The sequence below is a fragment of the Ylistrum balloti genome, unplaced genomic scaffold, assembly GCF_031769215.1.
Source record: "Ylistrum balloti isolate Yb309-2 unplaced genomic scaffold, AGI_CSIRO_Ybal_v1 Utg369814, whole genome shotgun sequence".
NCBI classification, from domain to species: Eukaryota; Metazoa; Mollusca; class Bivalvia; order Pectinida; family Pectinidae; genus Ylistrum; species Ylistrum balloti.
Window position 1 is genome coordinate 132728 of NW_026781985.1, and position 13176 is coordinate 145903.

General features: G+C 35.2%; 1 protein-coding gene across 2 annotated transcripts in view; it reads left to right on the forward strand.

Annotated features, from left to right (window-relative positions):
• LOC132544898 (rhotekin-like) overlaps positions 1–11644 on the forward strand; it is a 34753-nt gene extending 23109 nt beyond the window's left edge. For both annotated transcript variants that reach the window (XM_060208551.1, XM_060208550.1), the window contains exons 6-13: positions 1731–1890; positions 2527–2558; positions 2914–3020; positions 3270–3373; positions 3856–3981; positions 4716–4881; positions 5920–6030; positions 7023–11644. In XM_060208551.1, coding sequence (XP_060064534.1) covers positions 1731–1890; positions 2527–2558; positions 2914–3020; positions 3270–3373; positions 3856–3981; positions 4716–4881; positions 5920–6030; positions 7023–7171 — 955 coding nt within the window. In that variant the 3' untranslated portion in view covers positions 7172–11644. The remainder of the gene's footprint in view (positions 1–1730; positions 1891–2526; positions 2559–2913; positions 3021–3269; positions 3374–3855; positions 3982–4715; positions 4882–5919; positions 6031–7022) is intronic.
• Positions 11645–13176: the final 1532 nt, after the last annotated feature.

A 13176-nucleotide genomic window follows, 5' to 3' on the forward strand; every position in this document is an offset into this window, starting at 1 on the left:
TTTTTACAAAAATATAAGAATTTCTTCACAGACTTAAAAACTCTGTGAAGAAGTATTTGTAATCTGGGAGTATTTTGATCACTTCTTTTTTGCTGAACAAGTTGTATTTTGCCTGTTTTATAAACAGTTATTGTTATATTCTAAAATCATATATTTTCATCGGAGTCAATTGTCATGTTTTTTATCTAAATACTTTTTCCTGTACACTTAATCTTCTGAATGATTATAGCTCAATAAATCTACTTGTACTAATGTTAACAGTTTGTGGATGTATGAATTTATGTATTAAGAGTATCACGAAATCACCAAAATAAAAACTCCAGGAAAAATAGTTATTTCATAATATATAGCAGGTAAAGTGATGTTTGAGTCCTTCACTTGGCTACAAATTGTTGTCTTGGATTGGAATCCCTTCTAAAATATGTACATACAGTATACCGTATATCGCCTTGTGACATTTGCCCCTTCCTAGTTAAGCACACAAGTTTTAAGGAAGTTCTCACAGTTCTACTCCGCTATTTCTGACAGGTTACCAGATGTTTGGTTGGAAACCATGTTCTGACAGCCAGCAATGTGTGAAGGACTTCATTACATCTGGCTCTCATTATTGTGAGGTTTAAAATGCAGGAAAAGAACCTGCCATGATTAATTTGAATGCATGGGTCTAAAATTTAATGTTTCTGACCTTTTTTTCTTGACTTAATTGGTTGGAGATAATTGAATGTATTTCTAGTAGTTTAGATGCATAGTATCTGTTAGATTTGTAATGGGAAATAACTCTTGGGAGGAATTTGGAGGGGGAAAGGTTGTTTTAGTCTAACCCATAGATGTAACATTTGAATGTGATGGTGTATTCTATCAAAATTAAGTACTGACTGCCCCTCTTTAAATGAATAGTGGGGTTTTTTTTCATTTATATTAATCCCTGTTTTATACACTGACTGATTTTGTCTCAGTATGTACATCAGGATCAATGATATAGATTTCTGACTACTACTGTATATGAAGTTTGTTGCATTGCACCATTGAGTGTGCTGTAGTTGTGCCATTGTACTAAAATAAGTGCAGTGGGGTTAGAAAATTATACCTCCGATTCTATGTCTGAGAGCTGGCTTATTACAGGAGATAGCATATTGGTAGCACTAATACTGTCCATAGCAGCAGAAATGGATGGGTTTTTTACCAGACAAGGGTTTATTACCAGACGTGGACTTACTACCAGATATGGGCTTATTACCAGGGACATGCTAATTACCAGATATGGGCTTATTACTAGACATTGGCTTATTATCAAACTTTGGCTTATTACCATACATAGACTTACTACCAGATATGGGCTTATTACCAGACATAGGCTTACTACCAGACATAGGCTTACTACCAGACATAGGCTTACTACCAGACATGGGCTTACTACCAGACATAGGCTTACTACCAGACATAGACTAATTACCAGACATAGGCTTACTACCAGACATAGACTAATTACAAAACATAGACTAATTACCAGACATAGACTAATTACTGGAGATGTTTACTGACTGAAGTAGTATTGTGAGATGTTTTTTTTCGAAAATTTGATCTCCTTGTTGAGTTCTGCTTTAAATTGACAAGAATATCATTTTATATTTTAGCTCCATCTCACATCAACTCATGGTATAGTTTTATACCCTATGTCCAGTAGGATAAATTTCCTGAAAAATTTAATGATATTTTCTATCTGCTTTCAGTGATAATGTTCCTCACAACTTTGAGTGTAAGTTAGAAGTGTATTGTCACAAACTTCATGAAGATCTCACAATTGCTAGCACACCAAAGAAACTCCGGAAGAAAATCAACGATATTTCGGGTTCTGTCGGGCGAAGTGTTGGCAAACGACTATCCGGATTGGTATGTTGGTCAATATGTTACATAACCTTGAGATGTGTGCTGATGTATGAAGCAAGATTTAGGACATAATAAAGTTTGTTAACTAAATTTACAAGTGTTCTATTGCTGTAAAATTCATTAAAATTTACTGAGCTTGCTGCACAATTTTGATTTTTCATTTTCTTTTTCTTTTTTCTTTTTTTTTTATTTCACGGAACAAGATACAAAAGTGCAATTTGCCGACATGAAAAAGATAATAATCTGCTCATTTATAGAATTATGTGAAATATTCATGATTATATCAGGGATTTGTTTATAATGCTTTTCATTTCTTTTCCCCTTAAAGCATTCTTTTTTTGTAAATTTATCATGTCCATAATCAGTTTTTGCCTTTCGATTTACCATTTGAGATACGAGACAATTCACAAGTACATTAATATTACTCTATGTAAACACTTTTGGATCGTAGATTGGTAGCATACTGCAGTGTATGTAAACATTTTCAAAATACAAAAAGTATAGATATAACTTAGAATGACTTGAGAAAATTTATATTTGTCCTTGGGTATTTTTTTAAATTTTGTTTTTGATTTTTTTCTTTAAAATTTTAAATCTTGTCTATATTGTATAAATCTTGATAAAACCTTTATTTTCCAGAACGACGCAGACATTATAGGAAACATGGTGTTGTAAGTACCTAATACTGTTATCTATCAGATAGATGTTAAATTAAAAATTCACTGATCTCCATCAGTCTATAAACTTTAATTTCAGATTAAATTTTGTTCAGAATGTAACACAAAAGCTTTAAGATATATCAACATGAAACTTCTAGTGTTTATTTGGGGAGCATCCATCGGTCCTATTGATGCTCTTGTCAGCACTTACATACTGCCATCAATTTTAGTTGTTACTACCATGTGCTGTTGCAATAAAAAATGTGTGATAATGGATTGAATTCCCAATAGCTACTTTCTGGCCAATATGAAATGTAAATTCACATGTTGTGTCCACTTTTAAAAGTCTGTGTTGAATCTATAACAGGGGACCAAGATTTGAGCTAGTAGCTGAAGGAACTATGGAGCTGAAAGATGTTGATGATTCCGTTAGGACCTTTGACCTCCAGCTTGTATCAACCAATCAAGCTGCAGGTAATTATGAAATATGTAGTAATATAAGTAATGGAAGGGACATAACTCTTTAATTTTGAAGTTGGAAATCAATATGAATTAATAGGATTTCTTTAATGTTTGATGTAAATGAAACTCTTGGGGAAAAAATTGCTAGTATATAAAAAGAGAAATATAAATGTGTTGTGACAGTAAACTGATAATTAAAAAACACAAACTTAAAAAAAAAAAAAATAAGAGCGATTATCTATATACTATTAAATGTTTCAGAGTCTGGATGTGAGATTCCACTGTTTGGACACTACTGTTGTCGACTGGCAGCTCAGCCCGATTGTTTAGTGTCACCAGAGGTCACAGGCTATCTCAATATACAGGTATGATCTCGATATCCCTATGGTTGGTATGCAGGTAGCCCACCTGTTGTCAAACAGAAAATCTGTGGAAAATTCCCTTACTCTGTGTTTTCTTTTGCCCAGTAATCACTTGTGTACACTCACCCTGTAAAATTTTAATTTTAACACGGAATGAATAATGTATTCACCAAGTGTTTTTAATTTTACCCTTTATTTAAAAAAAAAATTCCTATGTAAGGTTAAATTTGGAACTGAAAATTGTTTTCATAGTGAATACCCTAATTAAGGGTTTCAGCAGATCAGCTGGAACATACAATATCCCTAATATCCTTGGATACACCAGAAAGATATTTTCCCCACAAATTCTTTGATTTGATCTTTCTTATATTGAAATTTTTACCTCCCAGAAAAATATTTAATTTATGGCCTTGAAGATGGAGGAACACCTGCTTAGATAGAGAAACATTCTCTGTGATATTCAATTCTTGGTTGATTTTTTTCAGGAGGACGATGATTTAGCCAAGTGGAGACGGTACTGGTGTATGCTCAAAAACCTACAGTTGTCCTGCTGGTTGTCACCTAGCGACACAGAGGTTACAGATCCACAGGTCACAGTACCTGTCACAAAGGTAGGTCAAGGTCACAGTACTGGTCACAAACACAGTTCTGGATCACATGCATGTCACAAAGGTAGATCAAGGCAAAGTGAAAATCACAATGGTATGTCAAGGTCACAAACTTGTGGAAGTCACAATACCTTTCACAAAGGTATGTCAAGGTCACAGTACTGGTCACAAACACAGTTCTGGATCACATGCATGTCACAAAGGTAGATCAAGGCAAAGTGAAAATCACAATGGTATGTCAAGGTCACAAACTTGTGGAAGTCACAATACCTTTCACAAAGGTATGTCAAGGTCACAGTGCTTATCAAAATGGTAGGATAACAGGGCTCTTGATCTGCCAGATTTGGGGCCGAATTCCCAATGCAAAATAGTATCTTTTTTTCCCAAGTTAGACCCCAAGTTTTCCCAATTCTAAGGAAAACGCCGTTATTTTTCCCAATTCTAAGGGCCCCGGGCCCCAGTCCCAAAATGGGATGTGAGAGCCCTGGACAAGATCACAGGTGGTGGTCTATGATGATTATTATAACCATACACAGACTATGCCCTCAGTATTCTGTAATTCACATCAGAAAACACCTAAAAAGTATGTTCTTAAAGTCTTAGGAAAATTAAGTTGCTTCACATTTTTCATCTGTTAACCAGATAACGTACAATAAATATAGGACGTGTATTCTTGGACCGAACAATACCCCATCATAGAGACACAATAAATGATTCTGACCTTTATTATATTGTAGAACACTCAGATAAGTGATGCTGACCCACGGACAAGTGAGCGGTCACACACATTCCACATAAAGACTGTCCAGCGTCGTGGCACATTTCAACATACACTTGCAGCTGACTCAGCTGAAGACTTGAGTAAATGGTGGGACGGACTACAGCAGCATCTTCTCGATCAAGGTAGGTTACTCTGGCATCCTTTGTTTTCTTGCTATGGAATGACGTAGAGTAGAGTGTGTAGAGCTGACTTCGAGTAGGCTGTGTAGTTCTGACTTTGAGTAGGCTGTGTAGTTCTGACTTTGAGTAGGCTGTGTAGTTCTGACTTTGAGTAGGCTGTGTAGTTCTGACTTAGTTAGAGTAGGTTGTGTAGTGCTGATTAGAGTAGGTTGTGTAGAGCTGACTTAAAGAAGTTTGTGTAGTGCTGACTTAGAGTAGGTTGTGTAAAGCTGACTTAGAGTAGGCTGTGTAGTGCTGACTTAGAGTAGGTTGTGTAGAGCTGACTTAGAGTAGGTTGTGTAGAGCTGACTTAAAGTAGTTTGTGTAGTGCTGACTTAGAGTAGGTTGTGTAGTGCTGACTTAGAGTAGGTTGTGTAGTGCTGACTTAGAGTAGGTTGTGTAGAGCTGACTTAGAGTAGGTTGTGTAGTGCTGACTTAGAGTAGGTTGTGTAGAGCTGACTTAGAGTAGGTTGTGTAGTTCTGACTTAGAGTAGGCTGTGTAGTGCTGACTTAGAGTAGGTTGTGTAGAGCTGACTTAGAGTAGGTTGTGTAGAGCTGACTTAGAGTAGGTAGTGTAGAGCTGACTTAGAGTAGGCTGTGTAGTGCTGACTTAGAGTAGGTTGTGTAGTGCTGACTTAGAGTAGGCTGTGTATGAAGTAAGGTAGAGCTAAAGAAGAAAGGATGGTGATGGCTTTACAAGCATGTATAGGTACCAACCAGGACTTGCAACTAAATATAACTTGTTTAAGTTAGATAAGGCTTATTATTGTATCATAATAGTCCTTTATATTTGAACCAAGGGACATAACTACACTTCATGTGGCCTTGGTAAATAGGATGGTCAGCAACAATGTTGTGTTGTCTGATGTTGTCCAAATGATGGAGTTTTTGATCTGATCTGTCCAAGACACATTTATCATTGATATACAAATACAAAACCTTGTGTGTACTATTTTAATAATATGTGTAATTTTAGTAATCCATAACATATATCATTTGTAGCATTCTGGAAGCATGCCTGTGAACATGTAATGCCACTAAAGAAAGCTTCCCCAAGGAAGAAACCTGCCTTCTTAAGGAAAGGGTCACTTTACGAGGATACACCTATAGAAGGTAAGCAGGATGTGGCCAAAATAAGGATTAAAACCCCTATCCCCAACCTCCATCCTGAAAACCCCACCCTCAAACCCCCACCCTTAAACCCCACCCTCAAACCTCTACCCTGAAAACTCAACCCCAAAAACCCACCCCTCCCCACCTTCCTAATCCTTTCCTCAAAACTATCATCTGTGAAATAAGAAGTGAAAAATATTTAAACCATCAATAATATAACTGACAGTACTACGTATCTTTGTCATTTTATCAATCACTACAGATATTGTGAGGCAAAATGGGGTCCTCTACAGCGATCTTTATTTTCATAGTCCTCAGTGATAGATCAGAACAAACCATTGTGTATTAGATATGTTACAACTGCTACAACAGATCAGGAATCAAACAAGTCCAGTGATACGTGTTAAAGCTGTATAATATCTCTTAGTAATAAACTTACATTCAGAAGGTACAGATTGTGTTTGAATGTTTCAGACAAACTCAGGCTTTAAGAGTTTGTTTTCTCAGAAATAATTATCAGAATATTTATGCCCCCAGATCGAAAGATTGGAGGCATATTGTCTTGTTTGTTGTCAACTTTAACCTTACCCAAACCTATTGCAACATTGGTAGGGCTTTCATATTTGGCATGTGTGTTTCATGTGACAAGAGCTTTCCTATGGTATCAAAAGTTTTGACTGTGTGACCTTGACCATGACTTTTGACATACAATTGAAAATTTTAAAAAATCATTACCAAAATGAAGACATATGTGTGAATGCAATTAGCACATACCTTATACAGTACAGTTTTAATATCCCACTTCAGAATTTTCAGGGCATATTGTTTCATCAGCACATCTTGTTTACTAGTAAAACAATTGTTTAATCCATACTACAATTAACAGTCATATATTAATAAAATTCAATTAATTAACAATGATTTGATTAATACAACAATTACCATTTTATAATGCCTTAATATAGTGTCCATTATTTTTTTGGATTCAACAGAAACTGCACCAGCAAAATCAACTCATGTCATCCGGGATTTGGGGATGGAAGATGATCAGCTCAGTAAGATGTTACACACACTCATGGGGGAAGCCAAACAGATAAGGGGAGACGACTCTCGAAAATCATCATCAGCCAGTGTGAGCTAGTTGTGGCTGAAACTCACCTTCATCACAACATTTCAAAAGTGCTAGAACTCCTGTGATGTGTGATTCCAGAATTCTGATTCTGGTTTATAGTGATTGTTTAATCACGCCACTGGAAACATGAAGCCTTGGGCAATATACAACTATCACAGAAGTTTTGCATCAGAAAATCTCAATCAGAGGTTTTCAGCAGCGGGCTTGATAATATTTATATGGAAAAACCTGTGAGATTCTGAAAATCTCTGAAACATAGCATCGACATATACTTGTTTTGCTCACAAGAGAACAGAGAACAGGTGGACCTGTTCATGTAATGTACATTTAACATATAAACCTTCCCATCCCTGCTGGAAAAAGACAACACTATATATATATATAGACATCTTGCCCCGTGTTGTGTCACATTGTATCATTGTTAGATAGGCAACCCACGTGAGACGCTGTATTACCATGTTATCAGATAAAAAGTGTCATTCATCTTCCATAAAGCAGCATTGTAAGTGTCTTAAAAACATAGTTTTACAACTTATAATGATTTTACAGATAACCAATCATTTTATTATTTATAACAATTTTTTTTAAGTGTTTGCGTATTCATTTTTTTATTCCATCAATTTTTGTTAAAGGCACTGGGTTTATTGTTCAAAATCATGTGCTCCTCTGATAGATGTAATTGGAATAAAGCCATGATCCTGTTTATTACTTTTAAGAAGGAAGTTTTGGGGCAGAAATAATGGCCTATCGAAATTGTCAGATAAAATCAGTGCAATAGTGGAACTTTTCTCATTATGTCATATTGTTGGCAAGCATGTGGTTGATCTTTATTATTTGTGAAATTTGTGATCCTTGGCTAAAAAACTTCATTTAATGTTAAAGTATTTGAGCTGCTTTGACAGCTGGTCCCCTCATCCTAATATTTCTTTGTGACAGAGAAAAGTTGATATTCATTTACAATTCTACAGTATTTGTTATTTGTGTTACACATGTGAAAAATTCCCCTTGTGTGACTAAATGCCGATTCTGTTTTTTTTTTTTTTTCATTCAGTATAATGTTTTGAATAAAGATTGAGCTGAATAACTCCCTTTGTATTGTCATTGTTTTAATCATGGCAAACCGTTCAAAATTGCTATAATTTGACAAAATTTTTAAAAAATATACCCTCATCTATTCTCTAACATAAAATCAGGCTTAAATTAAAACTAGATATATTAAATGAAAATAAAATGATAATGAAAAAAAAATGACAAAAATATTGTACCATTGTGTTGTAAAATATACTCGTATGTGACAATTAAGTATCTAGTGCTGACAGAGAGGGATATATATATTTATTTACTTTTAAGAAATTTTATGTTTATTGTTTTGTGTTTTGCCTTTGATATTCGGTAAAGAGAGTGTGATGTGTTTTGAACACAAATTTTCATCTCGTGTTTATTTTGCTCTTACAGCTCAAACTCAAAACAGAAAATGGAAAAGTTTTATTATTTGATAAGTCAGTATTTCAATCATTTGAACCAAAAAACTGCTCAGGTTGGAGCAAATCTTTTGTCCTAGAAAGAAGAAATAGTTGTGGAAAAAACAATACCCAGTCATAAAAAGTATGATTACAATAGATGGGAGAATTATTGGAAGATGGTTTCAGGTAATACCTGGTATTATATAAGTTTGTCATTTTAGTTGATATTCAGAGTTAACTTTCTTTTTGAAACTGAACCGGGGATGACAGGTAAACATTTGTTTTTGTTCCCCCACCCCCTACCCCCAACCCACCTTTTTGTGTTCAAAAACCAAAATTCATGAAATGATATAAAAATGACTGAATTCCCAACTGCAGGAAGAAACGGATCAAATACAATCAAAGTACAGCAACATTATTCATTGTACTTCATTTTTAGTATATATTTTCATTCCCCACCACACCCTGCCCTGCCTTCTGCCACGCCCCGCCCCGTCCCGTCCCACCCTGCCCCCTGAGTGGTAGTTACTGTCTGTTAACAATAGCATCTGTTGAATGCTAAAATTGCTTGCATACATGCCTTGTTGATGTACAAGATGAAGATATTTTCTGTTTGTACTGTGAGTTATTGTTCCATACACAGTTGAGAGTTTAGTTAGGTGAGAGGAGGTGATGTCGATACACATTGTTTTATAAACTCCTAGTGTAACATTGAACTAAGTTTACACTCTTTTGAACTCAAACATTCAGAGCTTCACGGTGAAAATCAGTCACACAAACTAACTGGAAAATATAGACAATGTTGTATAACACTGTTTACGTAGATTTCATTTTTTATTTTTCTGAAACAACCTACATTTATACTAAATTAATGCCAAATATTATTTTATTCTAATTGAACTTTTTCAATTAAATTTGTCTTCAATTTAATTAATTTTTTTAATCACATTTTTTCCCTCTTGGTTGCCAGATAATATTAATTTTGTCATTTTACCTAAAATCAGTTTTACCTCGTTTTATTTTATACATTTGATTTACAAAGCATTATGGGACCACTGTGTGTTTGATGTAAAAAATGTCAAGAAAAGTTGTTCTCAAAGTTACACAGTTGTGATAGAGTTATCTACCAATTAACTACTGTATGCAGTTAAGAGTTGTCTTCATTTCAAATCTGTTAAAGCTAGGTCTAGAACTCTTTTAAGTTGGAGGTAAAAAAACCAGAGGTGTTACTCTCTACCTTAACATGATAAAATGATGAATGCACCACCTACAAATACCCATCTTGTGTAACAATATCAAGTGATCTGCAACATGTCCATTCATATTATATAATGTTTTTGGTTTTTAAATGATATCAGTAGAATGGCATTACTGCAACGTTAAAACACTAAAATAGGTGTGTATATTTGTAGGAATGACATGTGAAGCGTAATGTTTGTGTCTGAATGTATATGATTGTGTGCCAGAATATTAGAAATTGTTAATGAAATATACATCCTTTTACACACTGTCTCATAATTTCATACCTGGTGGGTTTTTTTTTTTTTTCTTCTGATAAAAATTCTTCATTGTGTAACCAAGATTTACATACTATTGTAACCACTACATCAGAAAAAGTCATTGATATAAATTAATAACTTTAACAAACCCATTAAACATTTAATTAGGCAATTAGAATACAGATATTACCATACTTTACTATAGATCTTGATGCAAAATCATAGCACCGAGTCTCAGAGCTCAAAATTTCTTCATGGAGTGAACCAACCTTACTCATTCTGATTTATTTGCACTTCAAACGAAGTACTCAATTGAACCAGATACCAAACATGTATGAAGTATGATTTAAGAAGTGTCTCTTTTTTATTTTCATACAGCAAGTTTCATGAAATTGTAATTAAATTAAATAATGGAAGTTTAATGATCTTTTAATGACATCATTAAGTTGTAATATGTCTGGGTGTATAATGACAGTTTAGAATGATAGAAGGACAGATAAAACTGTTCTTATATCATAATCTGTGAGTTATACAAAAGATCTACAGCAAGTTTAAAATCACAAGTTTTCCATTTATAAATCGCAATACTTGAAGCAATATATGTGTACACTGTACTTACGTTCATTTCTGTACTGAAGCTGATGGTATTGAACACCATGTTCATTTCTGTACTGAAGTTGAGAGTGTTGAACACCATGTTCATTTCTGTACTGAAGTTGATGGTATTGAACACCATGTTCATTTCTGTACTGAAGTTGATTCTGTTGAACAACATGTTCATTTCTTTACTGATGTTGATGGTGTTGAACACCATGATCATTTCTGTACTGAAGTTGATGGTATTGAACACCATGCTCATTTCTGTACTGAAGTTGGTGTTGAACACCATGTTCATTTCTGTACTGAAGTTGATGGTGTTGAACACCATGTTCATTTCTGTACTGAAGTTGGTGTTGAACACCATGTTCATTTCTGTACTAAAGTTGACGGTGTTGAACACCATGTTCATTTCTGTACTGAAGTTAATTCTGTTGAACATTGTGTTCATTTCTGTACTGAAATTTAATTGTGTTGAACACCTTGTGTATTTCTCTGCAGAAATTTATTCTGTTTAACCAATATCGATCTTGGAATGCTTGTACAGGTTGTATAACAAACAGAAGATAAAAATCAATCTTCCTGAATAATTTTTTATTGATTATGAAATAAATACAATATATTGATATGATTTCTTGTGGCCAGTAGTTAGGTAATTTGGTGTTATAGCTGATATGTTTGTCATGAATGCCGGTTGCGATATTAATTATCAAACCTTGATATTTTTTGTTCAATTTTCCAATTGATATTTTGATCTCCTTTTAAAATAAGTTGTTAGCTCTAAAACAGAATACCTGCTTTACTTTGACGCTTTAAACTGTTATATGACTATAAAGAACTAACTCCATGTTCTGGTGATTATTATAATACACCTTGATAAATATGTCATCTTCATACTCACTCACTTGTCACAAAAACATTAAAACAACAAATTGTAAAACTGTCTCTGTGTTGTTATTCAGTTTGGACTTCCTCAGCAGTTCTTAGCCTGCGATCATCAGATGATAGGTTGTACAGATTGCTCATCATCATCAGAAGATAGGCTGTACAGATCGCTCATCATCATCATCATCAGATGATGATGATGATGATAGGTTGTACAGATTGCTCATCATCATCATCAGACCATAAGCTGTACAGATCGATCATCATCATCATCAGACGATAGGCTGTACAGATCGATCATCATCATCATCAGATGATAGGTTGTACAGATCGATCATAATCATCAGACAATAGGCTGTACAGATCGCTCATCATCATCATCAGACTATAGGCTGTACAGATCGCTCATTATCATCATCAGACGATAGGTTGTACAGATCGCTCATCATCATCATCAGACGATCTTCATCATCATCATCAGACGATAGGCTGTACAGATCGCTCATCATCACCATCAGACGATAGGCTGTACAGATTGCTCATCATCATCATCAGACGATAGGCTGTACAGATTGCTCATCATCATCAGACAATAGGTTGTACAGATCACTCATCATCATCATCAGACGATAGGTTGTACAGATCGCTCATCATCATCATCAGACGATAGGCTGTACAGATTGCTCATCTTCATCATCATCATCAGACGATAGGCTGTACAGATTGCTCATCATCATCAGACGATAGGCTGTACAGATTGCTCATCATCATCAGACGATAGGCTGTACAGATCGCTCATCATCATCAGACGATAGGTTGTACAGATTGCTCATCATCAGACGATAGGCTGTACAGATCGCTCATCATCATCATCAGACGATAGGCTGTACAGATTGCTCATCATCATCAGACAATAGGTTGTACAGATCACTCATCATCATCATCAGACGATAGGCTGTACAGATCGATCATCATCATCATCAGATGATAGGCTGTACAGATTGCTCATCATCATCATCAGACGATAGGTTGTACAGATCGCTCATCATCGTACAGATCGCTCCTCATCATCATCAGACGATAGGCTGTACAGATCGCTCATCATCATCAGACGATAGGCTGTACAGATTGCTCATCATCATCAGACAATAGGCTGTACAGATTGCTCACCATCAGACGATAGGTTGTACAGATTGCTCATCATCAGACGATAGGCTGTACAGATTGCTCATCTTCATCAGAAGATAGGCTGTACAGATCGCTCATCATCATCAGACGATAGGTTGTACAGATTGCTCATCATCATCAGAAGATAGGCTGTACAGATCACTCATCTTCATCAGAAGATAGGCTGTACAGATCGCTCATCATCATCAGACGATAGGCTGTACAGATTGCTCATCATCAGACGATAGGCTGTACAGATTGCTCATCTTCATCAGAAGATAGGCTGTACAGATTGCTCATCATCATCAGACGATAGGCTGTACAGATCGCTCATCATCATCAGACGATAGGCTGTACAGATTGCTCATCATCATCAGACAATAGGTTGTACAGATCACTCATC